The sequence below is a fragment of the Falco rusticolus genome, chromosome 7, assembly GCF_015220075.1.
Source record: "Falco rusticolus isolate bFalRus1 chromosome 7, bFalRus1.pri, whole genome shotgun sequence".
Lineage (NCBI taxonomy): Eukaryota > Metazoa > Chordata > Aves > Falconiformes > Falconidae > Falco > Falco rusticolus.
The window spans coordinates 7,763,706-7,789,053 of NC_051193.1; the positions used below are offsets into that span (position 1 = coordinate 7,763,706).

At 38.8% G+C, this 25,348-nt stretch overlaps 1 protein-coding gene across 2 annotated transcripts in view; it reads left to right on the forward strand.

The window, feature by feature from the left end:
• The window catches only part of FAM169B (family with sequence similarity 169 member B), a 40,304-nt gene extending 15,299 nt beyond the window's left edge, over window positions 1-25,005 (forward strand). The window contains exons 3-8 of one of the 2 annotated variants that reach the window (XM_037393377.1): window positions 456-555; window positions 8,098-8,183; window positions 9,794-9,968; window positions 17,538-17,720; window positions 20,099-20,227; window positions 24,616-25,005. In XM_037393377.1, the coding sequence (XP_037249274.1) occupies window positions 456-555; window positions 8,098-8,183; window positions 9,794-9,968; window positions 17,538-17,720; window positions 20,099-20,227; window positions 24,616-24,623 (681 nt within the window). In that variant the 3' untranslated portion in view covers window positions 24,624-25,005. The remainder of the gene's footprint in view (window positions 1-455; window positions 556-8,097; window positions 8,184-9,793; window positions 9,969-17,537; window positions 17,721-20,098; window positions 20,228-24,615) is intronic. The other variant, XM_037393376.1, reaches the window with a different exon arrangement.
• Window positions 25,006-25,348: the final 343 nt, after the last annotated feature.

Consider the following 25,348-nt stretch of genomic DNA (forward strand, 5'->3'; position numbering starts at 1 on the left):
CTCCCTGTGCCTCACAGATAAACTGCCCAGGCACTGCCCTAATGCTTTGATACTCCCTGTACCCTGAGGCTTAATTCATTGTTTGCAAAACACCACAAGTACTCAGCTGGACAATGCTGTAAGAAGTGCAAGTTGTATTTGTTTTTATTTGATGTGTCTCCTCTTTCGTAACACCATTTGTCTGCGTGTAACAGTGTTCAAAGCTAGGTTATGTACTAATCATAGTAAGTTGGCATTAAGGTCTTCACTACGGTAGCTTGATTTCTTTTAAAATAACATTACTTACTGATAATATTAGAATATTAGGTATGTTTCAGTGCCTCAAAGTCCAGGACTGAGAGGGTGTTGTGCTAAGCTTACACCATGTATGTTAGTAAAACACATCATAAGTGCATGTAATACATGAAATACTTCTCATGTGCTCTGCAGTACAAAACAGCTTATTTGTTTTCTAGGTTAAACTTGAAGATTCCTGTGTGTGTTTTGTCCCCCTCTACCGAAATAATCCTACTCGCAAACTGTTGCTGTTAACTGATCCAAAGGATAAGAAGACAGGTTAGAATTGATCAAAACATTTTGAAATTTGAGTAGTTGTACTTTGTTTACTTTTAAGATGGTCTGCTTGTTTGTATTTAAATATTTTGGGTTTTGTATTGAGTATGAAGTGGATTCAGTTTACCTGTCAGGATTTGTGTTGGTGGGTTACTGATTGGAAGGGAGGATCGACAATCAGGGCTTTTAAATTCTGTGCATAATTCTCTGCTGGTAGCTGAAAAATCACCTTGGGTAAATCAGCTATTCTTTCTGAGTTTGTTCAATGGGGTAGTATTTTGCTAGTTCGGGATGATGAGAAATTTAATGCATTATAATTTGGACAGAATTCTGAAATCCTTAAACAAGAGGAAATATATATGTGAAATTGTATTAGGTCTTACTGATTCTTATTCATATTATTTTTACTTTTTGATATCTTCTTCAGTCCCAGGTTTAGTTGCCTCCTATTTCCAGTACTGGTGTGTGAGGGGTAAATTTGGAGTGATACCCTACCCAGCAATTGAGTTAAATCCATTTTATTTGGCAGTTTTCCCAATATATTCTTTAAACTCCACCAGCTTTGCCTTGCTTACTGCTAGTAATGCTGGTTTTTTCCTATTACAGCCTTGTGTCAGCCTGACAGGGATACACTACAATTGTGTTACTGGCAGTAGAAGTCAGCATGTGCTTACTTTTGTTTCTGTTTCACGAGTCATTGCTTAGAGTATCAACACGTTTTAAAGATTTGATCAATAATTGTGCCTAAGTTTTATCTTACTGCTATCAATCAGGATCTTCAGACACAGCCTGATTTCTTCCTACTTACACTCTTAGGCAAAGACTCTTCCAGTGTCTTTGACTATGGAATGTGAAAAAATGCAATGTAAAACAAGTAACAACTCTTGATAGCGCTGTCATTGACAGGAGACTTGACTCCATGTTGCATAGTACTAAAAGCCCACATTGTGACCCACCTAAATTCAGTGAGGTGTGTTGGAACTGTTGTGAAGCAATGAGTTACAGAATTTTTGGAACATCTATGACAAAGACATGAACCTATGCATTGACCCGTTGTGTCAGGGAATACAGAATACACAAAACCTTTTAAACTTTCAGCTTCCAAATGAGGCAGCAAATTAATGACATCTGTCATTAAAAACTTAATTTCTTTTTTTAAAGGATAAGCTATAAATTATGCCTGAAAGGCTTTAATAGCCAATATTATTAACAATACAACAAAGGCAAGGAAAGAAGTTTAGCACTCTGTGTTTGGTTCTAAAGTGTGTCAGGTACCGATGTTACACTCCTAGTGTAAGTAATGTTCATTGTTCAGTACAAACCCTGTAATGAGGCAATTTCTTTTGAGAACAAAAAACAGATTAAAATAATCTGTGGTTAGAGGTGAACTCTGCGGTTTTCCAGCTCCTTTTACATACAGTTTCAATTGGATGTTTGTTAGCGGGTTGTGATTCACATAGTTGAAGGTAGGAGACCTTTCCAAGTTACAAGTGTAGTCAAGACTTTCTGGTCTGTCTAAAACTATTAATGTAGCATTACTTTCCTGACATTAATTTATATATTCCATTAACATTTTTTCTGAAGAGAGATAGGTACAGTGTGATAAAGGAGGGAAGTGTCTATGAATGCAGTTGTATGTTCACAGGAATGTAGTGGAAAACTGCATTTAGTTTAGACTGCGCAAGAGGAATGGGGATCTGCAGCAACTTCAAAATGCAAATGCAAAAATTAAGAATTATTAAATAAATGCAGGTGAAAGTGCATTTAGCACAAATCTTCAGTTAAATGATCTAATAGTATTAGGAACAACAAGTATTAATGAGATACATGTTCACAAGGAGAAAATGATTTCCCACAGGAACAAGTCAAACAAGTCCACATTGGAGCCTAAATTATATGATAGCTATCTACATTAAAAGCTTAAAGCTAGCAGAATAAACAACTTATTATATTATAAATAATATAATTTATATTATAACAGACTGACTGACTACTGTGACCCCCTCGCAAAACTTCAGCTTGAGTCACCAGCTCATAGTCACAGAAACAGTCTCACAGAGATCAGTAAATCTAGTTATTTAAGTAAGGCCTACATCCACTGGCTTTTAGTATTTCCTTTAAAAAGCATGATTTAAAAGATTTTACTAAAAGTTCTTTGTTTGTGGATTTTATATGCTATAAACATGTGGCCAGCCTTCCTACACACATCAAATTTGACTGATGTGATTTTTTTCTTTAGATCTAGAGTTTTAATAAATTTTCATTACTTATCTAAAGTCTGCTGGTGTGTATACATACCTATACATATGGGCATATACGTTTGAAGTATTTTGTCCAAATATTTTTCCCACAGATTTGGAATTGACTCTTAAGGCAGGAGACTGTTAATGTGGCAAAGTCCATGTGGATTTGCTTGCCTATATGACCTTTTGTTCTGACCAGTAAACAGATCAAATTGTTTCAAAACTAATTCCTTCACAGAAAAGCAGTATTTATTAACTCAGTCATTGTTACTCAAGGACATGGGCAGAAAGTTGAAACACTAAGCAGGTTGCATGACTTCTTTTTTTTTTTTTTTCTTCCCTTGAGCTTTACACTTTTCTTGTGAACTTGAGTTTCATTCATATGGGACAGGCAAACAGTCTTGCTATAGCTGATCTCTTCTCTTTCTCGTGTGCTGTCCGATGTGTCTGCATTTTAGTTTTACTTCACACCAGGAGTGCTCTTAGAAGCAGATTTCCCAGTTGTCCCTTGTACTGTGCTTTATTTCATATCAAGGGGCTGTCTCAGAGTGCATGAACTGGGTTACTTTTGGCTGAAATGGAATGAGAGGATGCATTCCAGAAGCACACTGATGGGCTTTTAGTTTCCAGCATTAGGGTAGAATTTGTGAACATCAGGTTCTCTGCACCAAATTATTTTGCTCTGTGAATTCAGTCTTGCTAATGCAGACATGGCCCACTGATTTTTTCCTCTTGCGATGCATTTGGACATTTCCAAAGTCCAGTGGGGGAATGCAGCCAAGGGTGTCCCAGGATATGCTGGGGCAGATGTGCTTTACTGAGAAGCTATTGGAAACAGAGTAGAAGGTGCAGCTAGTGAGGGTGTAGGGCATGTTTAGTTGTATATTTCTCAGGTCCTAGTGTGGATAGTGAAGCAGCAACAAGTGTTAGAATCCTCATTGCTTTGTTCTGCCACAGCTCACATGATGCTCTAAGACCATATCATATTGCTCCTGTGAACCACAACCTTCCTCTGCTCCAGTGGTTCTGCTGACTGGTGACTGCCAAAACCCTGGTGGCCTTTTTTGATTTAGTTCTCCTCTCTAGCTGTATCCCTGACACCATCAGTTCCTTCAGCTTTGTTTCTGGTAGCTCCCCACCATCCCTCACCCCCCTAAAATGAACTTTTACAATGCCTTGACAGTTGCTGGGGGTAGCCACACACCTAGGTAGTACTGTAATCTCCCTGAGAAAGCTGTATACCTTCTATGTCTTAAGTTCATATGTGATGGGATTTCCTCTTTAGCTTCATATGTGTTTACCTCTATAATGGTTAAGCATTGCATAGATAAAATGATGTATATAATTCTTATTTTGCAGTGGATATTATTTCATACTTATTTCCCCCCAGTTCCCAAAGAAAATATTGTAAGTCTAATAATTTATGTTTGAAAAATAATATAGACTCAGGAAAAATACCGGGTTTAGCAGTCTAGCTATAAGTTTGCCTGTGAAGAGCTGTAAAGTTTGATGGCGTTTAATTCTTGAACGTAAGTTAAAGAGGGTTGATTCCAACAACACCTTGATCAGATGGGTTGTCCAGAAGTGATGCATAGCTTGTGGTCTGAAATGACCTGCATATTTCAAAGAGAAGATGGGTATGGCAGCTTTTCCACAGGACTTGGTCTTGGTTGGGAGCATTTTTAATTTATTTTTGATGGGCTGAGTGTTCTGTTCTGTTAGTATATCTGCACAGATATTTTTATGAGAATGTAAATTGTGTTGTAAGGGCTTCCAGAGCATAGCATGGGTGATTAACATCTTTATAACACTAAATAAACATACCCTATTGTGGCATTTTCTGTATGCTGTATATAATAATTTACAATAACTGTTAGATGCCATGGAACATTTATCACAAGACATTTGCAACAAATCACTGAGTAAAGCTCAAATTATAGAAGGAAATGTAATTGGTTGCAGGAAAGATATCTATCTTAGATACTTGAATGGCTGCAATTACTGCAGCATCTGCATGCCTCCCAAGATGTAATGTATTTATTTTGATAAGACTCTTAGGAAAAGAGAGAGAAATGCTCTTATTCCATCTTAAAGACAGGGAACTGAGGGACACAGCTATTCAGGGTATGTCAGTGTTGCAGGATGCTGTTTAATATAGGATCTCTGAGCTTGCTGCAGTATCAGAGCTGACTTAGGCTTGGTTGCATGCAACTACTTTTTGGGGTAGTTTACCATTCTCCTTCCAAGGTGGAAGTTTGGCAAAAACAGCCTCTGTAAGGGTGTCATTAATCTGAAATACTGCCAAAATTAAAGTCAAGATGACTTTAAGATAAAGAACTGGTACATTCTATTTTTATTAAACAAACTCAAATTACATCTCAGATAGAGCATTGCCTTTAATTTAGTTTGTGACCGAGGAATGCATTTCAGCAATTCAGATGAAGGCTGGGGAAAAAGAAGTACCAAGCTGGATGTTGCTTTAATTTTTCTGCTTTACTTTGTGTGTAGAGTCCTGGGATGTGCACATTTCATTCAAATACTTGCACACCAGTGTGGGAACATTTGGCCAGCATAGCCTAGAAAGTAAAAATATAATCCAGACCTGGATTGGGAAGGGATCCATGTTTGCCTAGCAAAAGGAGCCATTTCATACATTTTATAATCACAATTGCATTTTGCTTAGTGCCTAATTCAACTCAGTGTTTTTCAGTACTGTATTCCAGATACCCGTAGTGGTGTGGAATTGTGTGCTTCACGGGCTCTCAGCTTCTTGCAACACTCTGAATATGTTTGTTTGACTGCAAGTGATGAAAGTACTGAGGTTTAGCAAGCTAGTGCTTACAGGGCAAGCCACCTAAGTGAGCATGTATATACTCCATTAATAGTGAACTGAAATGATTGGGCTTAATCCATTTCACCTAGCCTTGCAATTGCAAGATCAAGCACATCAAGTCTTGCAATTGCAAGATCATTGTAATCGTATGCATCACGATTCACAGGGTTCCGCTGATGTGTGTTATCTTACTGTTCACAATAGCTTGATCTCTTATGATCAAGTGAACATAACCAAATGTCTTGGAAAGAACAGCAAGACTGGGAGAGGAGAGTGAAGGAACATGTGGTCTCACAAAACATGTTTGCATTTGAAATAGTGTTCCTCAAAGTTGATTATAAAATGAAAATGAGAATATGGGGAAGCATGGATGGATTTAACAGCAGACCAGATGTTGACTTGAAAAATGATAACAAAAAGCAAAGTACATATCTTTGTGTGAAATCTGGAGAAATGTTTTTCCTTCAAGGAAGGCATCCATATAGATAAGGTTGCTCAAGTAATGTGATGTGACAGTTGCTATGTCAACTAGTGTTCCCTTTCACACATTTAAATTATTGAATAGCAGAGTAAATGTTCATAAAAGTAGCTCCTTATAACACGGTTATTTATCTTTCTGTTTTCCTCAAAGCTTTTATAAACTTTTCTGACCTTTGCTGTGTGTGTTGTATGTGTCTGAACTATGTGCCAAACCTCTGTGCAGCTCCCATTAAAGTCAGCATTTGGCGCATTATGTCCCCTTTGTCTGACTCAGCTCCCCTTGTAGCTGCATGTTTCATGGGTATGTAATGGAGCAGTGGCTGCTTGCATTTGAAAGCAGAGTGAAGGGACTGAGGGAACAGACTGAATCCATCATAGAAGGAGTATGAAACTCCCATGCAAGTAAGTGCATAATATTTAATGAATTGAATCTGGTGCTATAAACAGGCATCTGCCCTTGCGTGTAATACTTGCTCCATTGTTAACCCAGTATACAAATTGTAATGCTTTTTGGCATATGCTTTAATAATTTATTTTAAATATAAGTTAGCTAAGCAGAATGTCCACCCTTAAAGCCAGTGGGAACTGGTGGAGGCTGAAGCAAAAAGGGAAGCTAACCTGTGTGCATCAGTGTGATTTGTATAACCTGAGGCTAAAACAGGTAAATCCTGTTAAAGTGATTTCACTTCCTTGTGTTTGAATTTGTCTCTCACTCATAGCTGGTTTTAAAATTTTCTTTTGTTTGTCCCTAGTTGGGTAGCTTAGAAAACCAGTAGACAGCACGCTCTTTTAGGACTCAAGAGATGTGAACTCCATGCTGTTCCTTGCAACATAATTCCTATATAATAATTTATCTTTTTGTCTAAAAATAGGGATGCTAGCTGTCCTGTTGGAAGATAGTAAAGATAGTGGTGTTCTTGAGCAGTCCTGGAATTGTGGCCATGTACTTTCTTTAGTTGGATTTCACCACTGTATAGATAATAAAAGCTCTTTTTGCTGAAATATTTGCTGCTTGATGTGTTCGTGGTCATAAATTATCATATTTCTGTGATTATTCTAAAATGTGATGTGAACTCTTCAAATCTCGTCTATATGCTTTGAAATGACCCTGTGTTAAACCTTTTCTTTCTGAACAGGGCTTGGGAGCAATTTCAGTGTCACTGTTGCTACTTCAGTCTTTCTCTTGTAAATCTAACGGCAGGCAATGAATTCTGTAGATGAACACATAGAAGTAGGGTTTAAATACTTATTTCTGCATATGTGAAAAGTTCAGGAAGGATGGGAAGAAGTGGGGTGCAAGTTTTGTATAACATCCACACAAGGACTTGACTTACGTGTAGGTTGGTCATACACTTTTGCTTCAGGGCAAAGTGTATCTTTCTTACATGTATATGTCTGTCTTGTGGTGATAGAAACCTCTCTATATGATTTGAACTTCTGTGAATATTTATCTATGCAGAGATTTAGGAGTCTGTACTGTAAAGGTACAGGTATATAGAAATCCAATCACATAGGCAGCTGAAAAGCTATTTGATAAAGCACATATGAAAACTTTTGCGTTTGACTTGTGTGGGTACAAATACGGGCATGTATGCATGTGGACAGGGGAAAGTCTGAAAAAAACTTCAAAAATGTAACCTTTGAGTAGGTACTCCCTCTGTCCTAAATGCCACTCAAGTTACTGTGCTACTGAACAGGTGTTACGCAGGAAATGCTTTATTCATATGGCACACAGGTTGTCACAGCAAAGTCACATCAATTCATGAGAAAAGTTACCTTTACTTGATGCCTTGTGCAGTACTGAAAATTGGATGTCAAGGGACGTGGAGATGAAATTGAAATACAATTGTTGTTCTGCTGTCTTGCAGCACATCAAACTGGAGTCAGCTGTGGGGAGAAGTAGATCTGAGGCTGCTTGTGGAGAGGTTCAGAACCAACTTTGTATTTATTTGCTGGTAACATGTTCCTTTGTCTTTTTCTTTTTTGTAGTTTTGGCAGTTTATTTGAACCAGTGTTGGTGGCCTGTTGAAGAAGTAGTCAAGACAGCTGATCCTTCTAGAGATGGGCTGATTTTGGTAAGGATGCTATTTTAAATAGTTGCCTTTATCCTGGAACTTCCCAGCTAGAACAATTGTATGTAGTTGTCTGTGGTCTCCTACAGCAAATGCTTTATAACCTGTGGGATTTGGGCTATGTGGTTCACCAAGTACTTCAGGTCTCCCGTTGCACAGTGACATGCGCATTAACCCTCTCCAAACAATTTTCTGCATGCAGTTTGATTAATCTGTGGGATTGATTTTGCTTTGGTTTTAGTTTACCCTTACTGCTTAATAAAGGAATAATCAGAAAAACTGAATGAACTACATTAGTAATAACTCTTCATGTCAGTGTTGCTTACTGACTGATGGGAGATGTTACTACCCCTTGGAACAATGTCTTACTAGCTAGTTATGATTTCTTTTACAATTTCTTTTTTTGCCTTGGATAATGTTTATGCTGTGTTAATTTTATGAAATGGTTGTTATTTAACAGTTTCTATATCTGTAATCCTTTTCCCAAATAAATTATCTTAGTAGGATACAACTACTTTTTCATAATTTGAGAGATTTGGGTAGCCTATAGTCTGTTTTCAACTAAGAAGTCTGATGCCTATTGCATGTGAGCTTTTTGTTGCCATGACAATATTAAGTCAGTTCTGTTTCCTATCCAACCCTCTGTGTCCAGCTTTGGTCCTTAACGACTCTGTTCCTTTATCATCTTTCCCTAGTATCTGCCATACATAAAGTTTAATTATTCACAGAATTAAGTAGGCTTTTTTGTGGGTAACTGAACTGGAGGGATTTTGAGATACAAATCCTTGCAAGATAGAACTTAGGAGCAGAAACACAGGCCTTCAGGCGTTCAAGCATCTGCTGAATCAACAGAGAATGAAAAAATATCTGAAAATAGACAACTTGCCCCTTCTAGCTCATTGCCAAGATGTAGGTTATCATTATTTGTAGAAACACATTTTCTTTTTCAGCATTCATATAAAGCATGTTGGCACTACTTTTAACCTTGATTATCTATACAATCTTGTTCCTTTATATTTCTTCATCTCCCTGTCTTGTTGGTTGTCTAGTAAGAAGCATGGCATAAAAACTAATTGTTCATGTTACACCTAGATTCTAAGCTGTTTGGGACAGCCTGTATTTATTCTGTTTTGTATAGTGTCTACCTCAGTAAGGTCCTGGCCCACTAAAGTTCTTTGATGCTGTGGCAAGACAGGTAGTAGGGGAGAGGTGACCAGGGTAGCACAGTGAATCCTGTCTTTGTTTCACATTTGGGTAGGATTAGATTGCCTTGATCCTGTTTCAAAATCTGTGACTAGTTCACTGTGACTACAGTCGAGATACTTCTTTTCCTGCTGCTTTAGAATTCCTCTCTGTGACAAGAAGATATATGTCAAGCTTTATAAATTGTTACTAAATTATTCTATGCCCTCTGGATATAGGGTGGAACACTGGGAGAAACTGTTTTTGCTATTCCATCTGAACCAGTTCATGAGGTATTTTCACCACATTAAGTGCACATGTTTACTGACCTCCTCATTCCCAGCCCCTTTTAATTTTAAAGCCTTTTATGAAACACAAAATACTATTCTCTGCTTCATTTTTCCTTGCTCTGTTTTTGTTTTTTCTCTAAGGTCCAGACATTTGGAGAAAGGATTGTCCTCTTTGTTCTGAACTACATTATTTTTGGAATGCTGGAAGGGAGTTCGGCTAATGATGCATTCTTTCTACCTCACTCTGCCACTGAGTGTGCCAAGATACTCTGGAGAAATGGCGAGGCTGTTGCATTTTACTCGGTCAAGATGAAAGGTAAGGTCATTTTAGAGACACGTTTCCATTGGTTCCTAATAGCTAGAAATGTAATCCTTTTGTTTATCTTTCACTATAAATAACCCTGGCTCTCATTTACATTTTTATATCAAATCTCTCTCAGAATGAATCTGGGGAACAAACCTTCCCAGAATTTGGAATCCATCCATATTACTTTCATTTAAACACTATGGTTCCAAACTCTATTCTCAGTTACACTGAGTGATCTGAGGTACTAGCTTATTCCAATGAAATACGCTTTAATGCAGCCAAACAGAAGGTTGTACATCTAGGAACAAAGAATGTAGGGCCTACCCACAGAAAGGAGGGCTGCATCCTGGAAAGAATGATATCTGAAGAAAGGAGTACAGTTCACAGTGGAAAACCAGTGTATCAGGAATGGATGGTGTCAAAAAGTAGCAATGTCCTTGGATGCATAAGGGGCAGTGGCTGGGATGTGTAAAGGAAGGTGGTGTATGCACTAGTTCCATCCTGGAATGCTTTGTTCAGTTGTGGTACTCCCAGTTTAAAGGATGTTTAATTGATTTAATCATTAATTGATGAACTAGCATAGAAAAGAAACAAAATGCATTTGATTTTTAGGGATACTTGCACCGGTATAAGCTTTAGTGAAAGTCTTTTATCAAATAGCGTTTGTTTTAATGCAGGTACATTGCTATTAACTCTAAGTCTAGAGTGGAAAATGTTTCATTAGAATAACTCCAGGTATGCAGCTGAGTATGTATCCCCATGTAGGAGCTGGTTACCCGTCTGTGTTTAAGATTCATGGGTGTCACCTTGATACCATCAGCTTAAACCTAAAGAAGTTGGTATCTTTGGAGATAAATGTATTGTTCAATCAGCAATCAGTAGCTATCTGTCCAAAAGAGGAGAGTAAGAAACAGCTGGACACCTGTACAAATATGGATTGCTTTGGATTCCAGAGGACAGTCTGAAGGTGCCTTGTCTGATGGAGTCTCAAAGGCCAGCAACAATAAGAGATGCTCTACTCTTACTCTGCCTTGGGATGTGCAAAATACTTAGACTGAGGTGTAGCTTGTACACCACTGTGCAGGTACAGCACTACCGTAGTATCAGTGATGACTCAAGTCACAGGCTATGATAAAGGAATCTTGTATGTATCTGTGAATATGCTGATTAACTGGTTTGTAATTGGCAAACACTTCAATTGCCATAGTACATTTTCCTTTAAGTCCATAAATATTTCTGAGCAAAGCTTTTGGAAAGAAACACTTGTATAGGCTGTAATGATTCATGCTCCAGTAAAATAAATTTGCACAGTAGTCTGTTATGGGTGGAGTATTAGCCAAGTTGAAACCATTTCTGAGTAAGCTGAGAGTCACAGTTTGGTTTTAAACCAGGTCCACATAAAATACAAATTCTTCAAGTCCAGCTTTGTCAGCATCTGTCTTTTGTTGCCAGTGTGTTTTGTTTTTTTTTCTCTGGGCAGCTATATTTGTTAGTTTTTGGCCTGTTTCACAAATTACTGCAGTCTTTTGCCAAAGCCTTTTCGGGAAGCTTGAAACCAATTGGTTTTGCCCCTTTTTGCTATTTGCTGTATGCATTTAGAAAATAATTCCGCTTTCTGAAGTTCTGTGATTTCAATTTCATACCAGCCATGCTCTGGCTGATCCTATTCTCTCTACTTTCTAGAAGAGCCATGGATTTATTAGGTCCAAAACAGGCTAAGATAAATATACTGTCTTAGAAGTTGTATTTCACATGGTTGTTTTAGATATTATCTTTTTAACTTGTCCTTTTTTTTTATTATAATGTAAGATCTTTTTCCTTTTACTGTCCTGGTCAGAACATTTAGTAGGGGCAGCTTTAAGTGCAGGACTTCATGTTGTGCTGGACCTCTGTTACAGCTTCTGGTCTGACAAAGAAATTTTTTTCCTGTGTGCCCACCATGTGATTCTGGTTCCCTTTATTTCCATACTCTGCAATTACCTGGCCATTCTTTATAGTTATATTTCCTTCATTAGGTAATTGAGACTCTCATGCTGATGTTATATTCAACTGTATTTCTCATCTGTGAATTTTCCATTACCTACAGTATGACAAAAAACATGCATCAGTGGAGTCAAAAAAGCCAGAACAGAGCTGTAGAGCATGGCTCTTTCAAACCTAAGTCATCTGCGTGAATCATAGAATTGGTGACCAAGGAGGAGGGAGTCTGTTCTGTCTTTGCTACAGATTTAGTATGCTGCTATGCAAACCAAATTTTCAATGTACTTCAGTGACTCCAATTAACTGTCTTGGCAATATTGTAAAGTCATTTCCATGTGCCAGTTCCTAGGTGGCCTGTGCAAAGTGAACTTGGTAATTTTGGTCCAGTTCCACACATCCATCCATCTTATAAACATCCTTAACTGGATCTCTTTTGATAGTCTAGCTGAAGAGGGACAGATGGTCTTGAGCACCCGCCTTGCTCAGAGACACAGTAACTGCAAGTCAAGGTTTTGAGACAATTTGGCAACTACTGACACTGGCCGTCCTGCACCTGTTGTGTAGATAAACAGAAGACTCATTCTTCAAGGCTATCGCTTTTCGTGAGCATTAAACACCTTTATTAAAACAAAATTTATTCATGACTACACAGATCATCAACCTAGCTTCTCTGGTATGTGCCTATTCCTGTCCAATGACAGGCATGCAGCATTTACCACTGGGTGTACTAAAGATTGATGAGACGTACTAAGCCACTAATGAGGCTGATAAGACACTTTGTCACGTGCCAAGATAAATGTCTCCAATTTTATCGATGTCAGCAGCTTCCATATTAGACAGCTGAGGAGTTAGACCTCACCAAATGTAACTACTTAAAGGTACAATGGGAAATGATATTTCCCTGTCCCAGTGCATTTCTTTGCAGACAGCAACATGAAAATGAAATATTTTGCAGCAAGCCTTCATATAGATTCTTTGGTTTTGAGATCTGTTTTATATTCTTTTAATTATTTCTTTCAGATTTTTTTTTCTTGGCATGCCCTAAATCTGTGTGAAAACCTCAGAAAGAATGTGTTTTGTGTAGTGATGTAGGATTAATGACCATGGTTACTGACACTATTTTTTTTTGTGTAATGAGACCATATAACTCCCTGAAAGTTTTTTATTTTTTATTTACTGAGGACTAGTAATTACTGAAAATGGGCTTTTACCACCTTCACATAAATGTCAGGAGAATGTAGAAGATTCATAACACAAATAAATCAGTAAGGAAGTTGGAGGATACCATGAGCCAGGAGTGTCTTAGTCCCTTCAAGAACAAAACAGAACAAACCCCCTTTTTTATGTACAGCTTTTTTCCTACTATTATGTATTACTGTTTCTATAACACAGAGGAGCTGCCCAGTTGCAGACCAAGCTGCCTGCGGTACAAAAAGCAAAGGAGTCAGGTTGTCAAAGCTTGTCCCTTCCCAGGCTCGCAAGCTTGCTGTGTCCCTTTTGTCAAACCTTAGTAGTAAAACTGTGGAGAAAAATGGTGTTCTCTGTGATGTGAGTCAAACCAGCCTTAAAAAATTTGGTCCTCTGAGAAGACTGTAAAACATGCAGTTGAATCAAGAGTAAATGCATTGTTGGCTTACCATTCATTCCTCAGAGATGCTCCACAAATCACAGTTTGGGAACACCTGACTGCAGAAGCTCTAAGATGATACAAAGTAGGCAGCAAAGCAACCCTGGCCCAGTCTCTGTTTTTTCCTACCCCAAAGCCTTAGAGATGGTCTTTGGAAGTGGCTACCAAAGCTAACAACTTTCTTCATACATGTCTTCACAAATTTCTTTTAATACTTTGGTGGCCCAGGTGGTATTCTCTAGAAATAGATCCCTAAAAAGAAAATAGAGTATTTTTTTTTCACTGATTACATACATTTCTTTTAGGGGGGGGGAAAATGAAATCAAAATTAAAGTTAACCTGACAATTAGCTGAAATCTTGTTGGATAATTGCTTTTGTCTCCCTCTGTTTTCTAGCAATAATATTTTTAATGTGCATTTCTGAGACAGACTGAAGGTCCTGGCTGTAATAAAAATTAAATGACTACATACCAGTCAAGACATGAATTAATTTAATTTTATTGAAGCCAGAACCTTTGTTCCCCTTCTCACATACAAACTCACACAATGGGTTGACCTTGAGTTCTATTCAGCAGAAATATTCCCCACCCTTTACACAAGCACTCAGCTTGCTTAAGGCCTGTCCAAACATGTGTGTGCCAAGCCAACTTGTTCAGCAGGGAAATAGTCAGTATGCACAACCTTGTTTTGTTTGGGTCTGTTGGATGTGGGGACTGGATTGGGTTTTTTCTAGTTTGTGGCTCTTTGGGAATGCTAATGGCTGTCTGCTTTCCTGCCCTTGTAATATCTGTTTACCATTTTGCTGGCTCATAAGTTGGTCGTTTGGCACCCGTGACCTAACCAAACAGATCAAAGGCTTTCAAAGGGCAGACTGTATGAATACTTCCATCTTCATTGCCAATGCCCTTATTTTCCCTGTCTCCTCCCTCACCCCAAAACTTAGTCTATTTGTGTGATTCAACAATGAAACAAACCTCTGAACCAAATGTTTGAGAACCTAGTGGTCACCTCTAGGCCACCATTAGCTTACGGTAACCTCTGTGCCATTGGATGGGAACTAGAGACAAAGTGACCTTTGTTCCAAAGGTTGGATGGTTTATTTTATTTCAAATGGCTGTGGGTTATGACTCTTCTAATATGTTTCCCAGAGACAAGGTGAAGAATGGCTTCATGGTTTCTTTATTTACAGTGCCTTTAGACATTGCAAGTTTTTGTCCTCAACACAAAATTAGGAGCGCAGACATAAATCACTCAGCTCCTGGGATTGCTGCACCGCAGTCTCATCAGGATTTATAGGAGACAGACTATATGAGATAATAATAAACTTATAAGGACCCTTAGAACATGCCGGAATTCTTAAAGCTGTTGACTTCATGAGGAAGAGTTTGTCCCTTTCTTAGAATGTATGGTGCAATACTGCTGGAATCCAACATCTTTGTTGGGCTGGCAGCTAACAATGGGACTGGGGATATACTCAATTTTTTGGCTCATGAAAAAAGAGTGACTACTCATCATGTGTTACAAATATTGAAAGGTTATAAACGCCACCACAAACCATCCTTTTCCAACAATGTGCTTGAACATGTGTTTGAAGTTAAGCATGCACTTTGATTAAGAGGGGTGGACCAAGCCTGGATGTGAATGGATTGGTTATGTAGCTACGTACTCTTGTTGTATGGCTGAGTATGTATGATGGTGGATTCTTGCTAAATGAAGAGCTACAGCCTTGACAAATCAGGGTCTAGAATTAAATATAGTCATGCATCCTTTGCTGAATCGGCATCCTAGAAAAGAAGTACTCAAAGTCAGGCCTGGTGACTATCAGCAAAAGGTGCTAAACACCAACTCAAGGAAGAGAAGTAGACCTTAGTTTAAGATAGCTATGGGGATGTGATAAAGAAAAAAAGGGATCTATTAAGTAAAAAGTTTATACTGGCATTTAGGAACAGCCATTCAATAGGAGATCTGTGACTTAATGAAGTGATGGAAGTTTCATGTCTCAAGACACTGAAAACTAGATTGAGTGGTACACTTGTAAGTGGTAAGAAAGAAAACTGAGGTGGTCTTGGTGAGATTTAAGCAACAAAGTAAGAAAATGTAAATTTTTTTGTTACAAAGGCATGATACCCGTTTCTGTTTAAACTGCCATGGACCCAGATAGAAGCAGTGTAAAATCTTTGTAAATATATTTTTTTCAAGTGAAAATAAATCAGTGAGATGTTTCTGTGGTGACCTTATCCTGTATGTAGGTAATTGGTGAACTGATGTTGGTCATTCATTTTAGGGTTGAATGGCTTAGGCTGTCAAGTAGTTTGAGGTTCTGTTTTTATGGTATTCTGCAATCAATGGAGGTTGAACAGTGAATTGCTAATGTATCTCTGCAATAGGACCCAAAGTTCTTTAGGGTGAACATTAAAATTGTGGACCCTGAATGTCTGTCTTTTATCTACTTTCTCTTGACTCCAGTTTGAGTTTACTATACATGATTGCAAAATAAATCCCTTGGTTCTAATTGGTTTTGACAGTTTTCGCTGAGAACTGAGTTTTAATAGTTTGGAGGCTTATACTGGACTCTGTATTTTGTCCCAATGTAGAGCATTATGTCATGTCCCCATGATTTCAAGTGACTGACTTAATATGTTTATTAGCAAGGACTGTCCTTGAGTGAAAACCCTAGTTTAACACTGAAAGTAGTAATTCAGGTGATGGACTAGAAGCACATGCATGTGTGATAAATTACTACTTGGTAGAAATCAAGTGACTTACAAAGGAGCACTTACAGTACTTTTTTACAATGCACCACTCAGTTGTTTATGGCTTTGTACCCAAATGCCTTGATTAGTGTCTGTACTCATCTTCCTACAGAGATGTGACTTTTGTGTGCTGCAGTGTAAGGTTGAACCTAAGCTGCTGCTGTGAGTTTAGCTGTCACTTGGATTCTACTTGCTGCTTTCTCAGACATGATTCTTCCTCTTTGGAAAGTCATTTGCCTTCCTGTTATGTCCTGGGTTGTTGGGGCTGCCTGGCCCCTGCTCTGTTTTCTGAAGGAGGCGAGTGATGGACTTCCCTTCTGGCCTGGAGTCACTGTGCGCATGAGCAGTTAGGGGTCTGTTTCCAGTTTCAGGTGGAGCAACCTCAATGCTTATTGTGTGGTTCTTTTACCAACAAAGGCTTGAAGACGACTCCTGGGTATGTGCTGACAGTTAACTGAAAGAGAGAAATATTCTTTTGCACGGAATTTAGTCAACTAGGACTGGATCAAAGACTGAATATGCAGTAAAGGGGTTGTATAACATTCTGACCCCTAAAAGTCAGAAAGAGATGTACATGATGGGGCTAGTCAAATTTCATACTTTAGGAGTATTATTATACCATTTGGGAAGACACAACAGCAATGTATGCAGAGGCCAAAAAGAGCCTCTCTTCCCTCCCTGCGGTCACTATAGCTTAAACAGTATTAGGAGTTTTTTCTGGAGGCCTTCTCCACTGTCCAGCTGCATCAGGCAGGATGGACCTTCTGAGCATTTAGATCATGCTGCATTGTGTGGTTCAGTGTATTTCATAAAAAGAGGGTTTGGGATGATTTACCAGAATAGCAAAAAGCTTAAGGAATATACTGAGTTTACATTCAGAATATTTATACCTCTTGGGCTGCAGCCCAGTTACATCTTTTTGGTGAACTTTCTTCTGTACGTTAGCTGTGTACCTAGATAGTCTGATTATGAAGAATCAGTCTGGAAAATACTAGGGTGAGACCTGTCAACCACGTGTTAAGCAGGCCTCTCAGTTTGATGGCACAAATCTTCCTCTTGGAAAGTGTTCTACTGTCTATGCAAATATACTTCAGTTAGGGTCCTCGTAGCCTCTGGAAAAGTATCAGAGCAATATTTGTGGCTAGAATCACACAGCAGTTAGTGTAGCAATACAGATTTTGATTTCAAATTCATGTGTTTTTTACTGCCTGCTTTCAGGGAGCCTATGTGATGGTACAACCCATCATTGTTACTTGCTGCCGGTTTTGGATACTATTTTTGTCCGGAGAAGGTACAGAAGAGGTGGCCTAGGGATGAAAATGCTGCATGATTTCTGTCAGTCTTTCGTGGCTGAGGATGCCTTGGGGATCAGCTGCCCTATTTCTGCTGCCATGTATCAAGGTAAATCATTTGATGTGGAAATGTTAGGTAAGGGTCATGTATAATGTATAAATTTCAATATGGTCTTGGGCAGGATTTTCTTAACTGTGTAAGAGTTCAGTGCACTTGTCTGAACTGAACTGAACTGTTGTTAGTGTGCAACTAGTTACTTTTCTTAAGACATCACGAATTTCCCGTAGGCCAATATTTGTGTAAAACAATGGGAAGCATAAAACTTATACTGCCTGTTTGACATTTTCATCTCACTTATCTCACTGTCTCTTAGAAATAGAACTGTGTCATTGCCCTAGACAGACGTACCCATTTTATTTGACACGAGGGAAAAGAATCGTAAGATGTTTGTCAAGCCTACACTGTGCACATAATGCTCTTGTAGATACTGCATTTATAAGAAATTAGATTTAATGAGCCATATACCTAGACTCTGCTCATTCATCTAGTCACATCAGTACTTGTTTTGTATTGACTGTCTTTGAACATTTGGTGCTTTTAAAAGATCACCGAGTAGTTATATATCTTCTCTGTGTTCAGGTTGAAGTTCTGGTTTTGCTAGTAAAATTTACACAAAATATCTGTGCTCACATTATTTATAAAACTGTTTTCTTCAGGAAAGCATTTTTTCCTAAAGTTGCTCTCTGTATGGTATACAGTCTTTACTATAACTTTCTGGGAGATGTTTCTCTTAACTTATGGCTTTACAGCCATTTCCTAGTAAGTGGCAACAACATTTTGACTGTATCTGTTCTTTCTCTTGGTCAGTATGTGCCATTGAATGCATACAAATGTACTCTAGGAGTTTCTTAGATACTGCTACTTCTAAATTCAGGAAGGAATAGTATTGACAACATTCTTTCTCTTCTCCCAGTAATGTTCATTTTTCCTACACCAGGCATTAATGATTCAGACACTATAGATGAGAAAGCTGCATTGTTCTTGTGTTAATGCTAGCCAATATACTGCAAGACTCTGCTTTCATCTCAATGAAGTTTAAAGCTAAGAGTGAATAAATTTCACTTGTATCGTGTTCTAATTAGATTTTCTGGGTCCTGCTTTTATACTAATGCTGTAAGTTAAATTTTGAGTATAGTGAAGTCACTGCCTGTTTTTAATTTCATTTGAACCACAACCTCATACTTTTAACAAACCTTTTAAGTGCAACCTTTTAGTCTAAATCTCTGTACTAAATACAGTTTTCACTAGTATCTTATTTAATGCACTACAGAGGCCTAAAAGGAAGTAAAAAGACATTTATCAGATATCTCTGTTTTGGTATATACGTTACTTTCAGTAGCTTCTATTGAAATGGTTACTATAGTTTGGATATCCTTGAATAAAATTAATGATGATCTGCTCATTACTGTAAGGCAAATGTTTACATACCAGAATTAGGGTTTTTGTTTCAATAACCCATTGTTAAAGTCAACGGAATGTTGAAGATAAATTACCCATTCTGTAGTATGATGAAATATAATGGACAGAAGAGAGCATGAAAATAATTCTGTTGTTTACAGATTGCTGTCTGAGTACAGTTGATGGAACTGATAGAATGGTGGTTAAGGAGTTTCAAAATGCCCTTTAAATTTTTTGAACTGTTTGTTCTACAACATATGCCTCCTCTTGGCTCTGCAGACATTCTAAAGAAACCTCTAAATAAGACAGATTTCAGTTTGACAACATAAGCAATCATAAATTTGATTGTTTATCCAAATTGTATTAGCATTAAGTGTGTACTGACAATGGTAGGAGTCTGTGGGTATATGGTTTCTAAAGGCAATTGTACATCTGATACAGGTACCCCTATTACTCCTCTGTCAGCTCTTCCTGTTTTCCACACCCAAAGAAGTAAGTGAACTTCAGCGATGGAGTACAGGGTAGAAGTAGTAAAATGGAGGGTGTTATTGGTCCAAGAACAAACCGATACAAAGCTTTTGTTTATAAATAGAAATTAGAGTAGCATTCTTAATGGTTAAAGCTGGAAGATACTGAAACACCTTTCATCGCAGAGTGGTGAGGGTGAAAAAACCTGCATTTCTGTTCGTCTAAAACCTAAGTGCCTGGAGATAGTTCTGTGATGCAATGCCAGAAGAAGGTGGATCAGTAAGTAATTTCAAGCCCTGTATTTCTGTGCTCACAAGGAAGCAATCTAGACTGAAGCAGATGGACAGGATTCACTTGTGCCTGTTTAGGTTGTTTCCACATAGACTTCTCCTAAAAACCCCAGCTAAAAGAAAGAAAAGGAAGGTGAGAAGAGAGAAGAAAAGATTTCCAAAGGAACTAATGAAAGTAGGTCTGAGAGCATTTCTGGGGTAGAATACACTCCCTCTTCAACTGTACTTTCCACTCATTCATGCTTTTACCCCTTTGTTTCTCCTATTCAGTTTGCCAGAAATTCTTGCAGACTTATCCTGAGGAGCAGAAGCGACTGTGGGAGGTGGAAGCACCAGGAGATTGGAGCCAACGAGTGAATATCTGGTTAAAAATTCAGATGGAGTCATCCCCTTCAGGAAGTGAGTAAAAATAAACAGTGTGAAATTGGCCATGTTAGTTATATAAAGATAAGAAAGAAAATCAAGGGTTAGGTAGCGATAATAGATAGGTGGTTTCTCTGTTGTTTGCACATGGCGGAACTACTGAGTGTGCAGTCTAGTTCACTGGTCTTTTCCCAGTAAACAGGACAATTCTTACAAATTTTGAAGTAATGAAATTGAACTACAGAGCATCTGAGAGGTACTGAACAAAGCACAGTCTTGGCATAAAGTGGCTGTAACTCCTATTGCAGTGCACTTACAGCAGGGTAGATGTTAGCCCAAAAAATTCCTGTTGCACAACACAATGTGTGGGTTATAGAGAGGGGTTTGTTTCTCCGAAATTGCTACAAAGAAGAAATTTGTATGGCCACCAGGCAATGTGTTTAATTACCTTCAATTTTCTGCCAATACCACTCTCGGATGGAAACACAAACATTTTCATTATGGCTTTTCGAAGATTCCAAGTACTCTTCTACAGGGTAATTCCTTCATGCTGGGAGAATTTTTTGCCTACTTCACAAAAGATAGTGACAGAGTGGGAAAACCATTTGACAGTTCATATGGGGATCTTGTTGATGTAATCTGTTCAGCTGACTCGGGCATCCAGACAGGCCCCTCTGCTGCATGCACACAAGCTGTGATAAACACTAGGTTCCAAAAGAAGGGCACACATTGTCTCTTTCTGGAAGTGCAGCAAGGAGTGCTGCAGAGCAAATTGCTCCCATGCCTTCCCACATCTATCCTGCTTTGTATTGGCATGGGGACCTTCAGTTGAGACATTGCGTTTCATCTTGTCTGCAGCACCCCACAGGAGAGTTAAGTCAGAATTTAGCCCTAGGCTGGGCTCCTCTGAAGCCATTATATTTATGTTCCTTCATGCTTTAAACCAACAAAAACTGGTGTTGCTCTTTCCTTTAATCCATCTTGCTAAGTTCAGTTTATTAATGGCAGTTGAAGAGAGCTATGATCAGATCAGCAAAGAGAAAGCAGCTCCTGGAGGACAGTATACTTTCTTTTTTTCTTTCTTCTTTTTGCTGTCTTCTACAAAAACAAATAAACAAACAAAGAGAAATGAGCCAAAACATGGGCAAATATAATTCCACCAGAGTGGCTGTCAGTAAAAAATAGGTGTAAGGCCTGGAGCTGCCTTAGCCAGTTATGCACGTAAATGAGATGTATCTACAAAAAGAGGAAGGAGGGAAAGTATAAACCAGAAGTGGGGGTGGGGTGGGGAGAGGTATGTTGTAGATATATTTATATGGATTGTGAATTACAATGTGATCTTTATAGTGGAAGGGAGCAGAAGCAAGTGAATTTGGCACTAAAATATGTAATAAAAATCTGTGTTTTAAATTATATTCTCCACTCTGGTGCACAGCTCACTGGGCATCACTTTCCTTTACACTGAATGTGCTGAACAGGCTTTATTTCATCTATCTTCAGTGGAAAATCAACCCACTGTATAAACAGTATTTAAACCAGTGTGTAATACGTTTACTATATATGTTTTACATATGAAATCTACTTGTGTTCTTCTTGTGCTTGTATTATCACAGTACCGTGCATATTATGCACCCAGGAAAATACCAAGGGAGAGTACGGGACAGAGAATGCCTGCTAAAACTAGGGGAGAGTTTCCCTGGTTTTGCTTTGTCCTAAAGGCAGGATTACTCCTGCGTAGCTCTGTCTGATAGCTGGTGAGGAAATAACAAGAGAATTTTCCAGGGCTTCATGCTGTCTCTTAATAGTAGATAAAGCAGAAGCATTTTCTGTGTGCAGGAATACTTTGTCACCTGACCTAGTGTGCTGCTTGTGCTTCCAGAGTTGTGGTATAGGGATGCAGAGAGGAAAGTGAGGTGGCATAGAATAGAAGCTACTGAGTTATATGCTTATGTGTTCCATACATGCACAGTCCTTTAGATCTTCTGCAAGTTTGCAGATGACACCAGGCTAAATGGTGCGGTTGACATACCTGAGGGATCTGGATAAGCTTAAGAAGAGGGCCTGTATGAGCCTCATGAGGTTCAAGAAGGCCAAGCGCAAGGTCCTGCGCTTGGGCTGGGGCAATGTCCTGTATCAATACAGGCAGGGGATGAAGGGACTGAGAGCAGCCCTGCTGAGAAGGGCTTGAGGATACTGGTGAATGAAAAGCTGGTCATGAGCCAGGGCCATGCCCAGAAGGCCAGCCATATCCTGGACTACTTCAAAAGAGTGTTGGTCAAAGGAGGTGATTCTTCCCCTCTACTCTGCGCTAGTGAGGCTCTGCCTGGAATACCACGTTCAGCTCTGGGGCCCTCAACATAAGAAGGACATGGACCTGTTGGAGCGATTCCAGAGGAGGCCACAAAAATGATCAGAGGGTTGGAGCACCTCTCCTATAACAAAAAGCTGAGAGAGTTGGGGTTGTCCAGCCTGGAGAAGACAAGGCTCTGGGGAGACCTTATTGTGGCCTTTCAGTACTTAAATGTGGCCGATAAGAATGATGGGGACAAACCCTGTAGCAGGGCCTGTTGCAATAGAACAAGGAATAATGGTTTTAAACTAAGAGAGGGTAGATTTAGACTAGATATAAGGGAAAAAAAATTACAGTTAGGGTGGTGAAACATTGGAACAGGTTGCCCAGATAGGTGGTAGATGCCCCATTCCTGGAAACATTCAAGGTCAGGTTGGACAAGGCTCTGAGCAACCTGATCTAGTTGAAAATTTCCCTGCTCATGGCAGGAGGGTTGGACTAGATGACCTTTAAAGGTCCCTTCCAACCCAAACTATTCTATGATTCTATGATTCTATCTTTAGGGGGTCACTTGGGAACATAGTGCTTCATTCCTACTTGCTCTGTTATGTAGAAAGCAAAACACAATGTAATTCAATATTGTCAGCTCCAATCTGGATCTATGGCAACAACCATGAAAACAGACGAGTCTTACTCTGCTCTGTTTCCTTAGATCTCCATCGACTTTTGCAATGCTATGCTTTGGAACAAAATTATTGAGAAGAAAAATTGAAAATTCTGATCATATTACATTTTTTCCCACCAGTACACAGGATTGAATATTATTAACGTTGTTGTAAGAATTCTGCAATCATAGATATTCCAAAAAAGTTTTCTATAACCCTGAGGTCAGAATTTTAAATTTTGCAAGGTTATGTGGCTGCATCTAGTGGCAGTACAGATAAACTGCAGCACTCTGTTTACTGCAACTGATAGTTCAATGTGGATGTGCACAGGTACATAGACATACATATACATACACGTATTTCTGCCTGCATGTATACATATATCTATAAAAAGAAAGCTCTTTAGCATGTTGTCACACAGAGCTGCAATAATTCATTCAAATTAATTCTTATTGTTTGAAAAATGAAGATATTTATTTACAGCAAATAGTCTCAGTAATAGGAACACAGTGATGTTTCTCTTCTGGGGTGAACTGGAGGAGCTGAAATCATTGAACATGATTTGATCCTAGTGGCTAAATCTACCAGGCAGTGGACTGAGGTGTTTAAAGTAGTTTAGTAATATACACAAAGCATGTAACTGTGAAGCTAATGCAAAAAATAAGCAGACTGAGCAAGAATTAAAATCAATTTCAAATGATTACTTATAATCCTGTATCTGAATTGGTCAGAGATCTGCATTTTCTGAAAGAGAGGAAGGGATATGGGTTTTTAGGATACGTATGCAATGGCTTTCTGAACAGAACTGTGATTTTTCCTGTGCCTGTACAGGGGCTTGAGTCTGACACCTTTAGAATGAGTAAGCCAAGCTCTTTACAGTCCTAATTATTTTATCTCGCTACTGAGCTGCAGATCTGACTATGGTTAGCTTTTTGCAGGACGGAGGCCTAAAACAGACTGAGAGGTTTGAATAAAGCTTAAACCTAGTTAGGGGTACATGTATGTGAGAAAACAAATCACAGTAATTAAGCTTTTTCAAGTAATAAAGAAAAAGGAGAGACGAGTGGAAGCAAAACAAAGAGCTGTAGGGGTTGTTTCCCCAGCACACTTCGGTTGCCACACAATTAAATCAGTTTGTTTTCTTCAGACATGGGTCTCCTGGGGGAACTATGACAGCACTGGCCCCTGTGGTGCACACTCTTGCGTTATGTGCTGTGGTCATGGCTGCGGAGCCCACCCAGCCAGATCAAGGCTCCGTGTATTCCCAGTTTTCTTTGTGCTGACACTTCTGGGAACTCAGGCAGAGCAGCAGGAATGAAGCTGTTCTATACAAGCAATGCAGCTAAGTTTCTTGCCTGGCATGTTTATGGTGGCCTTGGTTGACAGAGGCATTTTGTATTAGGATCAACACACTGTTTATGTTGTTTGTGTGTAATTTGGTGTTCCCTCTGTCTTGTTTCTAATTTCAGGGTGTTGAATACATTCCTGGTGATGCGCAAGTGGCAGGAGATGCCACAGAAAAATAAGATGACACAGCAGCAGCAAGGACTCTAAACTCACAGGATCCTGAACAAGAGGACTTGGAACAAGGTGCAGGCAATACTTAGCAATGCAAAGGATTCAGAAAATGAGCAGAGCAGACCCTGAGGGCTTAGCTGGAGACAAGGCCACCAAATAATTTAGAATTATGGCATAATTGCACTTTGAAAAATGAGAAAAATCTCAGTATAGTCTTAAGAATGTAATTGGCTGTTCATAATTTGTAACATTGGAGAGATTTCTTCAGGTAAGATACTTCTTTTTTTTTTGCAAGACACGTTCTCCATCTTGTGTTTTGTTTTAAATAAAGCTTTTCTTTGCTAATTGTCCTTTTCTTTTTCTTCTCACCAAGTAATTAAGTAGTAGTTGAGCCTAGTTATTTCCCTGCTCTGAAAATATTTTATTGGATTGCATGAGATGTCCAAAAGGGGATAATTGGAGGGCTTGTAGATACTGATATAAGAAGATATTTCTATGGAAACCAGATCTTGCATTATGGAAGAGAGATACCACAACACACATCGCTATCAGAATGACAGCTGTAACCTTCCTTTCAAAGTGAACATTTGATCCTGAATTGCTTTCATTTGATCTTTTCTAGCAGAAAAATCTGCCGTAAACCCTGTGGTGGACAGGATGGCATACAAACTCCATTAACGCAGA